The sequence below is a fragment of the Notolabrus celidotus genome, chromosome 4, assembly GCF_009762535.1.
Source record: "Notolabrus celidotus isolate fNotCel1 chromosome 4, fNotCel1.pri, whole genome shotgun sequence".
NCBI classification, from domain to species: Eukaryota; Metazoa; Chordata; class Actinopteri; order Labriformes; family Labridae; genus Notolabrus; species Notolabrus celidotus.
In genome coordinates this window covers 26,751,386-26,770,599 of record NC_048275.1, presented here as the reverse complement: position 1 = coordinate 26,770,599, position 19,214 = coordinate 26,751,386, and the positions used below count along the sequence as shown (strand labels likewise).

At 39.7% G+C, this 19,214-nt stretch overlaps 1 protein-coding gene across 1 annotated transcript in view; it reads right to left on the bottom strand.

The window, feature by feature from the left end:
- The window catches only part of ide (insulin-degrading enzyme), a 42,063-nt gene extending 23,306 nt beyond the window's left edge, over positions 1-18,757 (bottom strand). The window contains exons 1-15 of the mRNA XM_034681644.1: positions 18,384-18,757; positions 16,160-16,344; positions 15,467-15,674; positions 14,135-14,304; positions 11,687-11,809; positions 9,098-9,210; positions 8,700-8,862; positions 8,492-8,584; positions 8,275-8,366; positions 7,831-7,911; positions 7,141-7,244; positions 4,274-4,376; positions 4,043-4,165; positions 3,778-3,860; positions 2,536-2,680 (exon numbers count right to left, since the gene is read on the bottom strand). Of these exons, the coding sequence (XP_034537535.1) occupies positions 2,536-2,680; positions 3,778-3,860; positions 4,043-4,165; positions 4,274-4,376; positions 7,141-7,244; positions 7,831-7,911; positions 8,275-8,366; positions 8,492-8,584; positions 8,700-8,862; positions 9,098-9,210; positions 11,687-11,809; positions 14,135-14,304; positions 15,467-15,674; positions 16,160-16,344; positions 18,384-18,469 (1,872 nt within the window). The 5' untranslated portion in view covers positions 18,470-18,757. The remainder of the gene's footprint in view (positions 1-2,535; positions 2,681-3,777; positions 3,861-4,042; positions 4,166-4,273; positions 4,377-7,140; positions 7,245-7,830; positions 7,912-8,274; positions 8,367-8,491; positions 8,585-8,699; positions 8,863-9,097; positions 9,211-11,686; positions 11,810-14,134; positions 14,305-15,466; positions 15,675-16,159; positions 16,345-18,383) is intronic.
- Between the last annotated feature and the right edge of the window lie 457 nt (positions 18,758-19,214).

Sequence of the window (19,214 nt, the reverse complement as noted above, 5' to 3'; positions counted from 1 at the left end):
AATGGAAAGAATGATTCTCATTAAGCACAAGGGTAAAATGCTGATCTATAAAAGGACACATCACTCCATCATCTCCTGCAGTGCAAACACATTCACTGTAGTCTCTTTGGGAGCCACAGCAGTCCTGAGCATCTGATAATGATGGTGTTGCAAATGAGTATTTTCAAAGCGGAAAAGAACATTCAAGGTTATTTAAAGCCTCCATTTTGCAAAGTCATCCACACTACGCCCTTCATGATTCAGCAAAGCCTCCAGCTAACATGGCAACGCCCTCACACACGTCGCAGTCCTCCCCACTCCCTGCGACTGAGCCCCTGAAAACACTTTGAACGTTATTAACCTTGACTTACACACACTGCTGACTTGTGTCCAGTACATACAGCCGGCAGGCAGATACACAGACAGTGTGATGCATATCTATTTTTAAACCACCAGTCAGAGGCAGGTAATGGATGCAGGTTACTGGGTCATATCACAGCAAATGCAGAGTTTTAGTGCAGAGGTTAGAAAGCTTGAAAGAACAGAGGAAAAACCACCACTGCAAACCAGTTTCACTCACAGGTAGATTATTATTTTACTGTGCAGACAAACATGCATTCAAGAACACAGATTGTGATGTATTCATGACCAACATGGTTCCCGATGGGGCAGACTATCCTCTGTATTGTTTTATCATATGTAGAAACTTGGAATGTACACAATTCATCGATGAGTAAATTGTCAAGAAATTACTCGAAACACGCATTTTTGTTTTCAATTTTCCGTCACGTGGAACGAACATCCTGTGGTCTCATATTACATTCAGCTATCAGGGAGGTGTTTTAAGTTTAAAGCATGTTCTGATGTGAATCAGCTGTTAAAGGTGTTGCGCATAGCAGAGACGCTCAGCTGGCGGCTGCGTCTGTGCGTAAGGTCTCCTTGTGCGATTTTTTAAAAAGGAGGATCAATGCGCAACTGCTGCCGACAACGACACGAAGGCTGACGACTTTAAACAGGACACTTCCCCACCTTTAGATACAAATCCAACAGATTGTTGGGAATTGATAGTACGCTATGTTTGCAGACCAGCAACATCAGAGCCAAATGGGCTTTTCTGCAGCTAGACTGATTATGACCCAGTTGTGATCCCGGCTGACACCTGACCGCGTACACATGCTCATTTTTCTCAATAAGAACGAGTTGGCAGAAAACTGGACATTGAGTCTGGAGTACTTTTTGTTAGTATTATGAGCCTTCACTTTATAAGATATGTCCCCGGAGATTATTTTCAAGAGCCTGATCGTTGATATTCAGCATGTTAAACATGTTACCCGAATTCAATACCTACCGTCAGCTATATGCATTTTGTTGCTGTAGAAAATATCATTTAGGGGAAAAAACATATTTGGCATTGTTTTAGACATAAGAATTATTATTATTTTTTTTTTTATTGCTTAATCGATAATTGATTAACATTTCCAAAAATCGATCACGGAAAATACTTAAAATGTACATCCCTAGAAGAAACAAAACATAACGTTTGCAAGAAATGCACGAGCAAGCATAGATTCCTACAAATCCGCCAGGTTGGGGAAACACAGCTCACACTTTACATGATCAATAACGGCATAGAAGAAAAACATAGCCATGTCCACACACTGTCAAAGTCTACCCTTCATCAGCAGCAGCCCCGCTTCCCTTCACACTCCACACAGCTTACTTACGAGGATGGCATTCATCCCCGAGGCTACGCCATACACCAGCCCAGCCAGGCGGGCTGCATATGTATACTCTTTTAAATCATCCTTCAGTAACCTGAGCAACAAGTAGGTCATGTTGCAGTGCAGGGGGTCTGCGTATAGGTAGCGACTGATGGAAGGGGAAAAAAGGACAAAAACAAAAATAGGTGTTTGTTGGGAATGATTGGTTGTTAAAGAAGAGCAGACAGTACAAAAATAAGAAGAACATTAAGAAGAGTATGTATATGCAGCCTCCTGACCAGCTTTCTCTCATGTAAACATTAACACAACATCTACATGACCCTTTAAATCATTAACTCCCAAGTCACTGATGAAATGCCATCTCACCTGTGATAACTACAGGTGTGCAAGACAGACATGACAATGGTTTGGTCTGCTCAGTAACGTGACAAAATGGACACCTCCTGAGTGATAAGGGTTTCACAGGGCGGTGAGTGGAACAGAAAAGGTTTGATGAAGGATGAAGAATGAAGAGGAATATTCAGACAGAACAGAGGCTGGACTAGCCAGGTCTGGGTCAGAGGGTTTCTTTAAAAAAGTGCAAAGTTTCTTCTTTTTGTCTTTAACACTTAAGTCTAAAACAATGCACGTATATTCAGATCACTGGAAACAGACTACTGCTTTTTTCTGGAATAGATCTGTGAGAAAAAAGCAGTTCCAGTCTGGTCCTGTAGATGGCTCACAGTCACCTATCAGCCCAGGCCCAGCTGAGTCTCAGCAGTCCTGTCTGTGGGTGATAAAAGGTTGGACTGGGATGCTTCGTGAGAGCAACAGGGGAGGGATTTTGGATACTTACATACATCCCATAGACGGTATTTTGGAGGTCATAGTTCAAGCCAGCTAGCTCGGCTGCATATGCATACTCGTTGAGGGAGTCCTTGAGGAGCTCCAGGTATAAATATGCCATGTTACAATGCAATGGGTCCACATAAGCAAATGGGCTGCAGAGAAAATGGCAGTGGTCAAACAACACAGACGTCGGTCTCTACATTTTTCGCAGACTATGAGACAAAGGTCATAAAACAAAATGAATCTACAATTAAACACGATTCCCTCGAGTCATTAGGAACGCAACAAAGTTTCTGACTTGTTAGAATCAAATAATTACAGTCTCTCAATCGATATAACTCTGTCTAATTATCAGCTCAGCAAGAAGGGCTGGGAAACTTTTCAACTGTCGACTACTGGCTAAACCAACTAAACCAGAACATCTCAGTTTATTCAGTTATGACGTCTGCTGGGCGAACACTTAGTGATCATGAATTAGACTTTGTTTCAAAGTGTCCTACTGAATCATATAAAACGCCCAATAAGGAATGTTTGTTTTACTTTCGTTTTATCAGATAACTTCTGCTGACTGCCGTGGTAGACTATTACACTTCAAGGGCTGGAGCTTGGCCCCTGAGGACAAAGTGACACCACTTTTCTTTCCACTGATCTTGTCCTGCACATGAGTAAGTAGTGTTCTGACAAAAACCTCGACCTACTTTCTTCTGACAGTCAAATGTAATCACCGTTTGTATATTTGCTGTAAAAGAAAGAAATTGGACACCTAACCCTTCATTGACTTTTAATATAAGGCTGCAATTTATTTGATTTAAATCAAAAAGGCACTGACAGCTATGCCAAAAACTATTTACATCCACTAATTTCCCCATTTACATTTTCATGACATGAAAAACTACTAAATATTAAACTAAACTTTGTTGTTTACTTATTTTTCAGAAGCAGTACAGTGAGGAGAGAGTCTTAATCTTTTCTGATTAGGTATTAATAGTCTCTGGTTGTAAAGTTAAGCTACAGTTAATACTTCCTCGAGCTGCTTTCTACATAAACAAAACACTTGAAATTTCAAACACCTACAAGACGTATTAACAGGACTAAAGCTTACAGACTGTATTATTAAGAGTGTTTCTTGCTGGTGTTTTGAATTAAGAAAATCAAAGCACTAATGAGCTGTATGCACAGAGCTGAGGATAAACTATAAAGTAACAATGAGCAAAGACATTGTTTCCAAAGTGCATTGTTCGTTACTCACCTGAAGAACTCAAAGTTCAGACATGCCTTGGGCAGGAAAAACTTGTCATCCTGTTTGAACCACACCTTGCTCATTGCAGTGTCCTGAAAGAAACAAACATAGGAGTCCATTCTATTGAGATATAGTCTCTCTGATCCTGACATGGTGGCAACAACAAAACTAAAACCGTCATGTCTCGGTCATATTTAGATCGGTAACCATATGAAGTTAAGCAGAGATTGTTCTGTGCTGTACGGTTACAGAGCTGTTCAACACAAACACTTGCCTTGATCAAAGTAGGGACTGATGGAGCATCATTCTCAAGAGGGTAGATCTCAAAGCTAGTGGGGATGAACTCATTTTTCATGGGTAACTTGAACTTCCCGTTGAGGTCTGCACTCGCCCATTTCTGAAACATAGACCGTAAAAAGCAGCGGTTACACACTCATCAAGAAGCAGAGAAATCTCACACTATAGTACTTGATTTGATTGGAGCACTGTAACAGCCGTGACTCACCTGGATGGTCTCTTCAGTGATGGCCTCCTGTTTGTACTCCGTGCCGTACCACTCCTCTTTCTTGTCCGTTTGCCCTTCAAATGACCTTGACACCACAGCAACCCTGGAAGCAGAAAAAAGCAGGGTCACATTACATGTCACAGCGAACAGGATACTGTCATCGTGTAACCACAAGATGAGATTTGAATGATTTTATCCCTACTGCGTCTGGATCATGTTTAAAGAAGTGGAGATCCACTGACATGTTGGATGTGCCAGACAATCAGTAGGCGCTAACTCTGCCAGTTTAAGGCGAGATGAACTCAGAACTTCAGAGAACACGTTAGTGCTTTTCTTCCTTTTGACGCTTTAAAAGCAATATTGCTGATAATTTGTAAGGCATTCTGGGAGATTACTTATGACACTCAATTTGGAGTATGCCTCCATAGACAAAGAGTAGACGCCGCATTGGCTGCTGGGGCGCAAGAAATACGGCCGCCATCTTGGTCCGGTCATCCTACCAATGATCCTACCTGTAAACGTAAACTGAAGCAGCAGATACTTCAAGATGCCAGAGCATTGTGCAGCAAAATACCCATCATACATCACATATATCACATATATCGCATATCAGAATATTCCATTACTATTACTGTTAAGCCTACTATGAATATTAAAATCCTGCTCATACCTACATGTATGACATTTGCAGAAAAAAAACAACCGCTTGAAAATCTGTTTAGTATTCAGCGAGTTATGATTAATTAAATGCACTGACACTTAATTGCGCCTGCCAAACTGATTACACAGAGTGGAGCAGGTGACCGGGCCAAGATGGCGGCCCCACGGCTCGTCAGCACCAATAGGTAATAGTGGTTGATGCAGCATGTACTCTTTATATGTCTATGTGTGCCTCTACCAACTCTGTTTGAAGGGCCATATAGCCCCAACACTCCGCCCTACACCTCCGCCCTAAGGATCGAGACACCTTACCTCTAGATTGGAGTGTGCAAAAGGTGGTGGGGCTAAGTGGTAGGGGCGATTGGTGAATTGTGATTGATCCGAACAGTCACTAATTGATCAAATTTGTAAAAAATAATAATAATAATAATAATAATAAAAAAGGAATTGTCAAACTTGGTCTCAGGGGTCTTGGTCTCTTTTGTTGCACAAGTAATTTTGCATCAAGAGCAGTAAAATAAAGAAGGGATACATTAGAAAACATGTAAAGAAAGAGGCAGAGAAAGAGAAAAATGACAAATAATTAAAGTAAGAGAAGTAAAGATATAGCAGACAAGGAAGTAGACAACAAAAATAAAGATGACAGGCATAGAACAATAGAACAAAAGAAGGCAGCTCCAGCAGTGAGTGGCACAGCTTGGATTCCTAATAATTCTAAATGATAATAACACACACACAGGCTCTGTAATGACACAAGCTCACTCTCAGTAACTCCACAGCTGCTGAAAAGAGACTGATACATGCTCGAACACCATCATGAATTCAAAGTAGCACTGGCAGAAGCTTCAAGGTTAAATACCCACTTCAGCAGAGGAGGACACTGGCACTAAAACAGTACGGGTCAGCCAGTGAGTGCATGCAATCTCCTTCTTGGTGAGCATTAAGGAATGGACCACTTTACTCGACACTCCTTAGAGAAAAAGCTGTGGTGTTACAGCTACATAAAGTGGAGCTCCGAGATTGGTCTCTTTTAGGAGTTCATTTTGTCACTTAAGAGGTTGTAAAGCATAAAGTTACAATCAAACACGATGAAATGGTCAATGAACATAAAAGGCCAGACAAGCAGAAACCATTCTACAGTTAACAGTTTTCTGATGTCAATTGCTGTTTCAGAAGAGTTCGCCTTAGTTGCTAACATACAGTTAAAAGTTTGTGTTTCCACCCCCAGTTCAGAGAACTCTGAATTCTACTTAAAAGTAGGGACCCATGTCTAAAGGGATTTATAGGTCCCTTCAGTCAGGACGTCTGTCTATCATTGTCTGAAGCCCTGTTAAGAGCCAGCTCATTATCCTCTTACATATGACAAAGCAACAGTTGTTTTTGCTCGCTTGCATCAATACAACAATAAAGCCATGGGTCTAAAATGAATGAATTCATAGCTACAATGCCTGCACCTTTTGCAGAGAATTACCTCTGGAGCGAGACTAATCTAGGGGTAAAACTATGTCCTTCAAACTTCATTCAGACCCTGACCCCATCAGTGGATCTTTCGGGGGTCCTTAAAGGTTCTTAGTTTCTGGAGAATATTTCCGGAGAAAGTGAAAACAATGCCCAGGTGTCAAATTGCTGTATACTGCGAGGTAAAATATCATGCCCACAGCTAATATCTTTTACAGCATGCAAGTTTATAACAGGTAAGTTTACAAAAAAGTTGATGCTAGCCAATTTCACTATGTAAATATCCTTTGAGGAAACCAGCATTTGCAATTATAAGAGCAAAACTTGATAATGTATTCCAGATCACACAAACTGAACCTCTGAGGCTTCAGCAACAACCGTGTCTAAGTAGGTGTCTGGCTCTTCAAATCTGCTTTATTACTGACTGTCAAAGCTAACAAGCCAGAGGCACATATATCACCAGGACATACTGTGCTCTCTATTATTATCTGTTGAAAGTAACACATATAAAAGATACAGCAGATTTCTTGGAGTGTTATGATCTTTGTTTTCCAAGTATAGACATTTTTTATATGTATCTATGCATCCATTTATTAATAAAGAACACAGGCAGTATCATAGTAAGGGAAATCTAATGTCAGACGCTGCACATCAGTAATGTGTTCAGGGGGAAAACAAGGATTTCAACTGCGTGAAAGTTTAATAATGACTTTCTGAGCGTGAGCAGAGACTGAGGTTCTCGTACTGACCTGACTTGTTCTGGCCTCAGCTTGTCCAGCACCATCTCGATCAGATCTGGCCTGAAGTCTTCCAAAAGGTACTCTGCAGCTAGAATCTCTTCCAGTGGGTAGTACTGAAACACACAAAGCAGGAGGCTGTCAGCATTTCACTGCTTGAGATGGAGAGATTTACTTTAAATAACCTTCACATTTGATCACTTCGATTTTGTTTTCTCTCAAGGTTAAGATAAGACCTATACCGACCCCTGACAGTTTAATATGGTTGTTACTGCACTGATCTCTAACCAACAGTTTCATTATAAGCCAACTGTAAAGAATAACACGATAAGAGCAAAGGTTGCTCTTTCACAGGGAGGTAACATAAAATGTCACATTAAAAGGTGTAAATTGATGTAAGGAAAACTCTGTACACTGCCATGCCTGAATAAAATAATAAAAGAAGAAGAAGAACTCCAGTAATTAGTGCAGCAGTGACCGTTACGCATTTCAGACAGGGAGCTGTGCTGTGACAGTCAGGGAGGAGCTGTGGTAAAAATAAAAGTCTAGCCTATTTCTGATTGTCCCTCTGCAGAATCACCACACTCTAAATCCAGAGTCAACAGCAGCAGCAGACAGCCTGATGACGACAGCAGGTACAGACGCAATGAGCTGCATCGGGTCTCCCTGGAAACAACCTTTGTGGAGAGAGAGGGGACTTACGTGTAGTAAACCAGCCACTTTGGATGTGTAGCCACGGGGCCGTTCCTTGTCCTTGAACCTAAAGGCCACTTTGTTTAAATCCTACACAGACAGACAGAGATGGAGGTTGTAAAGGTGAAGTCACAAAACATAGACAACACACAACAGTCACAGATAGAGCAGAGAACTGCGCTAAAGTCAATTAATGTACTGGTTTAAAGATCACTATGTTTGTACAGATATTCTTTTACAGTGTAGCATAGCAGATTAATTTTCTGTGGTCCGACTTCATTTGTCATGCCTACATTCAGCACGGTAGATTAAATTGGTGAAAATAGCTGACAGGTTTGAACCCGTCTGCCTCGGCTGTCAATGCCTATGTTTCTCTATTAGTTTCTCTACTGGGCAGGCACAAGTGGGTCAGGTTTATCTTCCCCTTCTGTCCAAACAGACAACATTAATTACCTTGCACTCTTCAAACACCCACTCCTGAGGTCCCTCAGTGCGCAGCTTCTGGATATACTGGAACATGTGGAAGATGATGTCTTCTACGTGCACTGCAATGATACACACCTCAATGAGCAAGATTTACATTTGTTTCCACACAGGCAGAAAACAGGCACATGAATAGAACATTTGCAAATAGTGACAAAAACCTTGTGTGACCTGCTGAAACACTTACACAGGCCTTCCTCAGTCAGATCCACATTGATGATGAAGAACATGAATCCTCTGGCTCCTTCTTTTTGTCCTCCTACAAGTGTGTTCACCCAGCCTAGAGAACAACAATCAGTCAGTTTCACTTAGTTATAAACACACAATTCAATTAATTGTAAGATTTGATATTAGACATTCAGATTTATTTAAAAGGATAAACATGTTTGAGCTACCTTTAGATTTGAGCTCTGACAACAAACTTCCTGGCCCTTCGTGGCCGATCAGATGTCCCAGATAATGTCCCGGGTTAGATTTGTAGTACTTCTGAAGATCCGGGATTGGGAAAGTCACGTACAAGTTCCTGATGTCTTTAATGGGCACCACTTTGTAGAATTGCTGTAACACGACACACAGAATAGGAACAAACTTATTACTACTTGATCATTAAAAAAAAGTCAAATACAAAACCATTGTTTTCATAACTTAGGAGTGAAGAATCATTTCTTTAACTTATTCCAGATTGCTGCTTTATGAAAGAACAGTTATTGCCCTACAGTACTGTAAAAGTGTGAAGCAGACTGTGACTGTGTAGACTATGAAAAACATAAGTTGTGATAAGTAAGCAGCTCACTCTGAGGTGTTCTTCCTGGAAGGGGTGCTCAGGGAATTCTGGGATAGGCACGTTCTTGTTCTCCACTTCTGCAAACAGCTTTACCACCATAGAGGCCAGCTCGTCTAATGATTCTGTGGGGGGAAAAAACAATAACGTTAAACTCATTGACAGTCTAAAAAGTTTTTTTTATAAAAATTAATGGACAATAAGTGAATTTATGCAATTGCAGAGAAGCTCCAATACAACAACATAAGGCAACTCGAAAGTAAAAGATGGTTATAAAAGTTAAAGCTAGGGTTGGTAGTCTCGGAAAACCAGCATGAATTTGAATGTAGCTTTTCCTCATGACTCCGTCTAACCCCTCCCCTCCTCCCTCGAAGCTCCTCCAAAACGACGCCCCCCCGCTCACATGCACGAGCGCCGCTGATTCTCGACCATATGATCGTGACTGATTCAAAACCGGTCCTCAACAAAACATTATCATAGTGAAAGTTAAAAACACAAACAAACATGGCTGCTGTTAGTACTCACAACTATCATGCTAGCATTATCCAGTTGTACCGGTGACACGATATCAGGAGAAAAGTTATAACACATATAATACTGTAACAACTCTCCTGTTTGTTAAACGTGTTCAGTGTAGATGTTCTTATTTCCTACAGTGTTGACGGTCAGTGAAGGCATCAGGAGAAGTGTAGAGTGTGCGAGTGGGAGAGAGGAGAGGAGAAGTTGTTCATTCATTCAAACATTGATTGTTGCTTTGTTGGTTGGCGTGATCACGGCCGACAGGGACCGGTTATTAAAGCTCAACGTGTTCACGAATCGGCTCGTCATCACTACAGCGTCCGGACGGACGATACAATAAATATATATTTTCTGTAGGACTTACTGAACGTCATTAATTATTCTGCTTGTTGGTGAGAGCTTTTTAGACTCTGATCCGGACTACAGTCCTGAGCAAAGCACCTCATCAGGTCAGAGGGGACAGGCCTGAGGACGAGCGAGAGGGGCAGTAAATAGAGTCAGGGGAAGTAGAGGCAGGAGACGGGGACTCGGACGAGTGCACGCCGGGGAAATGTACGCGCAGGAGGAGGGCAGAACGGCTGGACGGGATTTGATTGGTTTAAAATTTGGGGAGCCAAAAAACAGTGATTGGTTGGTGTTTTCCCAGGTTTACTCCGGCTGTAGATAGCAGCTTTTTTTCACTCATTTTTTAGGAACACATCATGTAATGATTGCCATCAGGACATAAAGATCATTTTAACCAGTATGACAAAAAGTGTATCTAAAACTGATTACCAACCCCAGCTTTAAACATCAACCAGCTATTTAATTTGGCCTGTGGTAAACATTTCCCAATGCACTACTGCTCTGATATTTCACCAATAAATGGAGAATAAAGCTCAGGAGACATTGAGCACTTGAGAGAACTATTAAAAGCTACTTGGAGGCATTAATCATGCCACAATGTTCTGCTCCCGTTAGCACTTCTGTCAAGCTTTGTCCTCCCCTACAGCTGAGCCTTTGCTAAACCCTCACTTTCTGCTGTGTGAAAGTTGGTCTTTCATGCAATTTCAATTTAGGCTAACACTAGAGGTTTAGTTCTTCCTTGGACTTACAGAGTTTTTACTCCAGTAACTTAAGATCATGGTATGTTACAAGAGCTATTACTCCTGAATAGTTGTCTTTTGTGATGACGGCATTAAAAGAAGCAAAGACCAGATGTCTGGTTATTTTCATGTCTCTTACTTGAATCATGAGAAAGTTCTATATTTTTTCCAGACATGTAGCCTCAGACTTTAAGCAAGTAGCTCCATATCTGAAATTAAAGGGAGACCATTTTAAAAAGGAGTCAGCTGACACCTCTAAGCCAGGCAGCATCAAACTCCTGGAGCTTATTCTGGCTCAATAAGCAGAAGGCTAACATCACAGCCTATGGATTCTGCCACTAACAGTTGTCATTTCAGTGAGTGATGTTTTTTTTGGCTACAAATGAGAAGCCTGCTTCCATCTTCCTTTGTTTAGAAGAAATTGCCTTTTGTTTTGAATATTAGCAAAAAATTCAGATGGAAAATCAGCCAACTTTTCACTGTGAACTGCATCGAGTACAACTCAGACTGAAACAAGAGGAGTGGATCTAATGATAGATAAGAGGGAATGTATTCTGTTCTCTTCTTTCACCCCAAAGGAAGCAGAGGTTTTCAGAGTTTCTCACAGTTTGAAATCATTACATGAAAGTGGAAAAAAAAACAAAAACAGTGGTATTATTATCAAAAGACAAAGATATTACAGGAGATGTAGGGAATATAAATGCTATGGATTAACCTTTGAGAAGTCTAAATCTAGCATTTGGGTCATGCTACTCTGAAAGGTCTCAATTTGATATTTTAATGATAATATAAATATAAAGTAACAATTGATTTGACAACATGTTCGATTGTAGTACAACAATTAGTAGATGAAGATCGACATGTCACTGTTGACGCCATGTACACTTGCACTGTTCCTCGTGTTGTCTTGAGTAATTGATAGCACCACTAAGACATGTTCAGACATTGATCTGTTATAGCTGAGTAAGTCTTTCTGAACATTAAAGCATCATGTTACCTCTTCCTAACACACACAGTCCCATCAGGTTGGATGAGTAGTATGTTTGGTGAAACTTCAGAAGCTCCTGACGGATGTCAATGCCATCCTTGGAAGGTCGGGTCTCAAGGGTCAATTTGTTACCTAGAACAGAGATAACATAGGACTGTTAATTAATGTGTATTCTACATACAAGTATATTTGTTATGAGCAATCGTTAGCTGTTTCAAAGTCAAAATAACATCCTAATTGAATATATCTGCAAACCAGTCATGTGTCATTATACAACAACAGTATGGCAGGGTGCCTGCCAGTTTGGATGTCACATATGTATACTGAAAAAACAAAAAGGAATAAACTACCCTTAAAAACAGTAAAGGGAATTAGAAGGGGGGATACGTTACACAGGATTGGTTGTGCTAGAGTCATTTACAAGAGGTACCAGACAACATCTTTCTATTTCCCTGTAGAGGAAGCATGATCCTGCTTTTGACAGCAAAACAAACAGTTATGAGGAGAAACTTTCCCCTGAGAAATCATGGATGTCATCATAACCTCGAACAGATGGAGAAAAAAAAAAAGAGGAAATCGAATGTGATACAATTTCCTCTGGTTAACATTATGTTCAGCAGGGTTTAAGTTACATTGACATTTGACCACCAAAGCCTAATCTGAACATCCCAGAGTCTGAGTGGCCTTTTGTGCCAATTTGAAGAAATCCCCAACCATGTTCACAAGAATGGGACAGGAATAAGAAAGTGTTTTGAAGGTGACCTTTGTTCTTTTGTGGGGGAAAAAAATATCCTCATCATTTAATGCATTGAGACTTAAAATGCTTAAAATTACGCAGGTAGTTTGGACAGACACTTTTCAATGACAGATCATTACAGTGATAATAATCACTGCACAGCATGGAACAATGACTGTTCCTCTTTAGGCTGCAATCACAGAGAAAGCGTCAGCATGGTCATAAATATTCTGATAACTAAAACAGAAAACTCTGAGGGTCTGTTAACTTTTTAATGTCAGTCTATGATTGCAAAGTGACAAGAATGTGTCAGATATTAACAAGCCGTCTGTCAGCCATATTTCAAATACTACCCCAGGCTATGTTAAATACTTCTGCAGCAAATCAAGTGCTGGTGATGAGGCACACACTAAAAACAGAGAAACAAACAATGCAACAATCTGAAAAGATTAAAGATTATGTTCGTTCACTAAGAGTTCACGACTTTCAGGCCTGACTGATCCTCCTCTACTCTTAACTGGAATAAAGATTAGAAAATTCAAGACTGCCATCAGGTGGCTATTCTGAGCTGGGAGCTGCTCCAAGTCTGTCAATCTGGTCTGAGCGGAAACTCACTCACAACAGTGAAGTGTCATTGTAGTAACTGTGAATAGATGTCAAATCTGCAGCATGTAAGAATATGGAATGATGTTTTCATACACTTGAATGTATTTCATGTGTGAAAGCAGAGTGAGGAACTCCTGCTACCTGCCATCTATCATTACTGGCTGTAATTTCATTATTTAGCCTCAGAGCTCTGCAGACACAGCCTGGTATTATCATTTCAATGAACAGAGAGTGAAGCTAATTGAGAGTTTAATCCACAATTAAAATGCACTGCCTTCTATTTAAGTTTTTGTATTGTGTTTTCAGGATTGCGCTTTACAATCTCTGGTGGGCAGTTATCTTTTTTCCCAGGTTTAAGTTGAAATACCACAGACATTGCAGTTTATGGGGCAGAATACTGATCCTTTAACAATGAGTGTTTGGTGTGTTATGTGTATTTATTCCAAAATGTCCCATATTAATGCACACTGGTCCACAATACACATCATTAAAGAATCTACCCATCACAGGATATTTTTGAGTATTATCCATGTTCTTCATTCATATTACTGAAGTTGTGTCTTCTCAGTGAAGAGGTAGGCTGCTGTACGTCAGACTGAATCCTGGCCATGTACGGTTTACCTCCTCACTTCCTCACTTACATTGCACAAAAGAGCTCAGGAACTTATAATCTTCGATCTCAGGATCTTTCATTACTATCTGTTCCGAGGGTCAGGACTGAACTTGGAAAAAAGGCCTTCAGGTTTGCTGCTCCCTCGACCTGGAACGCCTTACAAAAGGATCTGAAACTTTGTGGTCTGATTACTTTGAATGCTTTTAAGCGGTCCTTTAATGACTTGGAGGCTGATGCATCTGTCTGCAGATGTTTTGTTTAAATGTAACTCATGCTGTTTTTCTGGAGGTATTTGTTGTGTAGCTGTTGTATGCGTCTGCTATTTGTATATACGTCTTTTGTAACTTTGTATCTGTGCTGCTGCCTATCTTGGCCAGGACTCTCTCGGAAAAAGAGATTTTTAATCTCAATGTGCATTTCCTGGTTAAATAAGGTTATAATAATAATAATAATAATAATAATAATAATAATAATAATAATTAGTTGATGATTGATGTTGTACCTGTTCCAAATTTGCTAAAAGGGTGGTTAGGATTGCCGGTTGCCTTCTCCAGCTGGAAAAGCCTCCAGGCGTCATTCATCAGGTTCTTCTCGTGTTCAGAATCCACAGCGTTCACCTCCCGGTCTTTACAGCTCTCATCAAACAATGGGCACAGGAAAAACTGGGCAAACCTACAGAGAGGCAAGCATTCAACAGCACAGTTTAGAATAAAGGAATTGTTGTTTAGATGCCTAACAATAACACCTATTTGTTTAAGGCTTCATCATTTAAAGCTTCCATTCTTTGCTGTTCTAAGCTGAATGGAGGAAGTTAGTGTTACAGACAGAGACATAACATGAGGAGAATCAATTTGCATGGTTTGCAAAGTATCAACAACTGCCATGCAAATGAGAAAAACATCACATTTGGGTGTTTTTCAAGCTGCAACCGGGCTCAGTCTCTACGGTAGCTCTATAAAACATGTTGTAGAAGAATAAAAAATGTCTCTGTCACAGCAGCTGGTTATTTAGATCAATAAAATGTTCTTGCGAAACCATCCCACCATGACCCTTGCACTGATGAGTTTACAGTCACAGCTATGGCAGCATGCCAACATTAAATCTAATGGCTTCTTCTTAATTTTCCAGGAAATTTATGGTAGATTGTTCTCCTCTTGACAATTACACGGGTATGTTTAAAATAATAGGGCCAGCTTATGACACACGTGATCCTTTCAGACACAATGCCCTTGTATTTTCTAAAAGGCAACATCATTAATATTTCATGGTGCTCTACACTGTCCTTTCCCACCACTAAAGTCCAGATGGCCTTTACAATTCACCGGCACAGGGGAACAATCAGGCCATGATATATAAACAGCTACTTGCTGGACCATCATTCATTTATAAGGAGGTAAGCTGACACTACCTGACTGTCTTCCCCAAACCAGCACAACTGACACTTGAGGGAAGCCCCCCTGCAGAGCTGGGGACATCAGTCCGACCCTGCAGTGGGGGGTAGGAACTATGCAGATCATTACAAAAAGGACAGTGAGGACGCTGGGTCTGGTAACCAAATACTGACAGACAAGCCTGGCAGCTCATTTGGATTAACACCTGAGATCCCTGGGGGCATATTGTGTACTAATAACTAAACAAGCACATAAGAAGAGAGTTGACTTCTGTATTTACTGGGAAATGATATTACATGGAGCCTTAACAGATGACTTGTAAACTTGTATCTCATAAAAGTAAAGTAGCACATAAATTGGGGTTAGGTGAATGGCATAAAAGTTAGAAAACCTGTGATGTACATGAGATATCAAAGTTTAGGTGCCATCATATTAACAAGTACCTATCTAGTGCTCCTTGCAAGTGCTCATGGGACACGTCAAAGTAATAGTTTGTATGCTCTCCACTGGTAAAAGCATTGGAGCTGCCTGCGTGCTCGCTGAGAAACTGGCTGTACTCGTTCTCCTTGGGATACTTCTTTGTTCCAAGGAACAGCATGTGTTCACAAAAGTGTGCCAGGCCAGAGATGTTTTCTGGGTCCGATAATGAACCTGTGAAATAAAGAAAACACAGAAAATCAGTTGGTGAAGCTGTGTTCAGAGACACAAACTATCAGTGCCTGTCAGATTGGTTATGTGGGTACAGAAAAACACAGGGCAGTGGCTACCAGCATACACAGAACTACACTAGATTAAATGCCCTAATGACAGAGTTCAAATTATGGAAACTTCTACCTGGAGAGACCGGATCAAGACATGTGGCAGTCTAAACTGTCCCTGTAATTATCTTTAACTCTGCCTCTTTATGAAATCAGGGTTATGATCATTTCATTGTTTGCCTCTCTTGTTTAAATGCCTACAGTCATCTCTTATTGTAGCAAGAAAATTGGACCACAAAGACTAGAGTATGAATAGTTTTGTTCCTATCCTGCATCAAATTCGAATGAAAGCATATCTTTTCTCTCATATGTGCCAAAACTACAAGATAAAAAGGGATAAAAAGATGACAAGAAAGTTATCTAGAAAAAGACTTTTACCTATTTGGACATCTAAGGCAGCAGATGATTTATCTGTTGTCGGGTCACTGATGAGAATGGCCTTCAAGCCATTGGTAAACTCAAGGCCCCTGTACACCCGTTTGTCCTCAGGGGAGCGAATGATCTCGCTGACAACCCTCTGCACTGCTGGGTCGGTCATTCTGAGAGGCAAGGATGACACAAGCCTGCATTGGAAGGAAACATTCAGTCACAGATGAGTGCAGTGAGCTTAAGAGTCTGCCTTGTTTGGTCCCTTTTCTGACTGAACCTGACAAAGCTGCCTGGAGAGCTTTTGGTTTGAGAAAAGCTCCTTTTTTGCAAGAAAAATAAAGTCGCTGAGGAAAAAAAAAATAGGTTCCATATTTTGTTTGTCTACACAGACGAGTACTGTATGGGGCGCTGTTTGTAAAGTTGTGCACACTGAAAATAGCAGCAACAATTCTCCACCTTTAGCTCCAAAACGTCATAACAATGTAGAGTGAATTTTTAAAAGTCTTTTTTTTTTAATCACATTTAGAGGAATATTTGTGATCTTCTTCACATTTAATTTTCTTGTGAAAAATATATTAAGTTAAAATTGTGTTAAATCCAAATGCTCAATCTAAATCTAAATGTTAAATCTAAATGTTAAATCTAAATCTAAATTTTAAATCTAAATGTTAAATGTTGCTCCCCAATCCTAAATATGTAGCTGATATGCGGCAGTGTGAATTTGCATATCAGCTAAATATTTAGGATCGCAGAGCAACATTTAACATTTAGATTTATCATTGAACTTTTAGATTTATATTTAACATTTAGATTTATACTTAGCATTTTGGTTTTAACAATTATTTTAACTTAATATATTTTTCACAAGAAAATGAAATGTGAAGATAATCACAAATAATCCTCTAAATGTGATAAAAAGTGACTTTTAAAAATTAAATGTGGAGAAATGTTGCTGCTATTTTCAGTGTGCACAACTTTACAAACGGCGCCCCATAGTACTGTACATTCACATCCACTCACAAATCAGTCCTAATTCAGGAGACCACTGGGGTCACTTTGGTAAATTATGCACTGACTTCAAGTTAGTAGGGTTATAATCCTAGTTTTAAATAAAACTAACAAAAACAGATTCTCAGAAAAGGCTGTTAACTAAATATAGTCTTAAAAAGATAATTGAACAAAAATAACTATCTGAAACTGTAGTTTGTGTTAACAAATCGTTTAAATAAAATAAATGACAGAGAAATTGTCTATATCAGTTTATTTTACTCACATGACAAGCACTGTCTGACATGAATCCTGTTTGGCTCGTCTTATGTGGATGATTGGGGTTGTATATATTTTACATTTTTACACATTTATTGTTCGATCAGAACTAATCATTTGATCACAAATCAAAATAATAAAGTAAATGATCAAAGGAGTATTAAAACTAGATTAAGTTAAAAAAGAACAAACATAAGTATATTTACCTACCGAGGAAAGTTGGTGATTACAAAAAGTACACTTTATAAAGGAGTAACAAACCTTGAATAAATCACATGAAGTGTCGGATGGATGGATAAACTCTGGATTACAATAGAGACTGTCTGTCGTGACTTGGTGGAGGACATTAAATAATCCCAGAAGACATCCGCGTTAGCATGCTATGCTAAAGGGTACAATGGGCAGCCGGGTTTGTTTGCCCAGTAATTGTCTCCATCTCACATTCCCTGCAGCTGTAACGTGAGTGTGTGTTCAGAAGCCCCACATACAGTTTGTATTTAGCCATCACGTTTAGTGGTATCAAAGCTAAATGTGCTACTCCTGCTTGGGGAGGTTAATTTAGCTAGGTCAACAAACCGGTGTTACGGTGTAAAAAGTGACCCTGTACGCTGGAGACATTCAACCAATTGCGTCTGTGATTTTCGTAATACCGGTAGTTGACAGCGTTCCAGCGGATGCTTCTTTGTCTAGATATTTTATCGCAGACATATATAATGAAAATGTTTTAACATTAATAAACAGGAGGCATTCGCTATGGCTCTGTTTCAACAGCTGTTGTAATTGCGACAATCACAGACGGATCCACCTGAAAGCCGCCAGCTAACAGGGTCACTCGTTAAATCGAAACACCAGCCTTAACGGCCAAGGCGGCTAACGTTAGTTTGGTAGCTAGCTAAGCCTACCATTTGGTGGGTTTTTGACAACATTATTTTAAGAAAATAGTTACAATTTGTCTGATATGACTTACCTAAAGTTTTGGTTAAAAGAGAAACCGTTTCCTGCTGACTGTAGATATCTCGTGTAGTGGGCTGTTCGGTTAATGCACTTAAACATACTTTGCACCCATGGAAAATAAACCTTGGCTTTTACAGCGCCATCATTAAATAGGCTAAACTAGTCGAACACAGAGCAGATTGTCATTCAAACGTTTGATTATCAATTATTTTTAAAAAAAAAGGCAATTCTCAACAATAACTATATATTATACTGTTAAAATGCCTGGCACACAGATACACGCGTGAAGAATCTCTGAACATTACGTTGTGTCATTGATTCTGTTATCGATTAGAGAGCCTGGTGGTCATTCCGATTAGGTTCAGCGTATCAGATCGTGTTTCAAGCCCTGTCATGCGCATTAGAACCATTACGTAGGGGGAAATTTACACAACTAATGAAAAATGTCAAACAAACATGAACTGTAAGGAATCAATCCTGCACGCTTTCGGATAAATAAGAAATTAGACTTTCGTATAATGAACTAGATATGTGCATAAGAAGTGAAGTCAGAGATCCTTGAAATTGCCTATTTTCAATTTTGAATGTTACATTCCACTACACCCCTTTAAACTTCTATAGCCTAATTTAACAGAGCATGACTGGAAGGAAGAATTTATTTATTTATTTATTTATTTATTTAACTTTCTAGCTGTTTTATCCACCAATTAGTGTATATACATGTAGTCGATACAGACATACTAACAAGTACGAACATTACAAAACATGTAAGGACATATTTATACACTTGTGAAGAGAGAGAAGACAGAACAGAAGAGAGGGGAAAAACACAATATTAGCAATC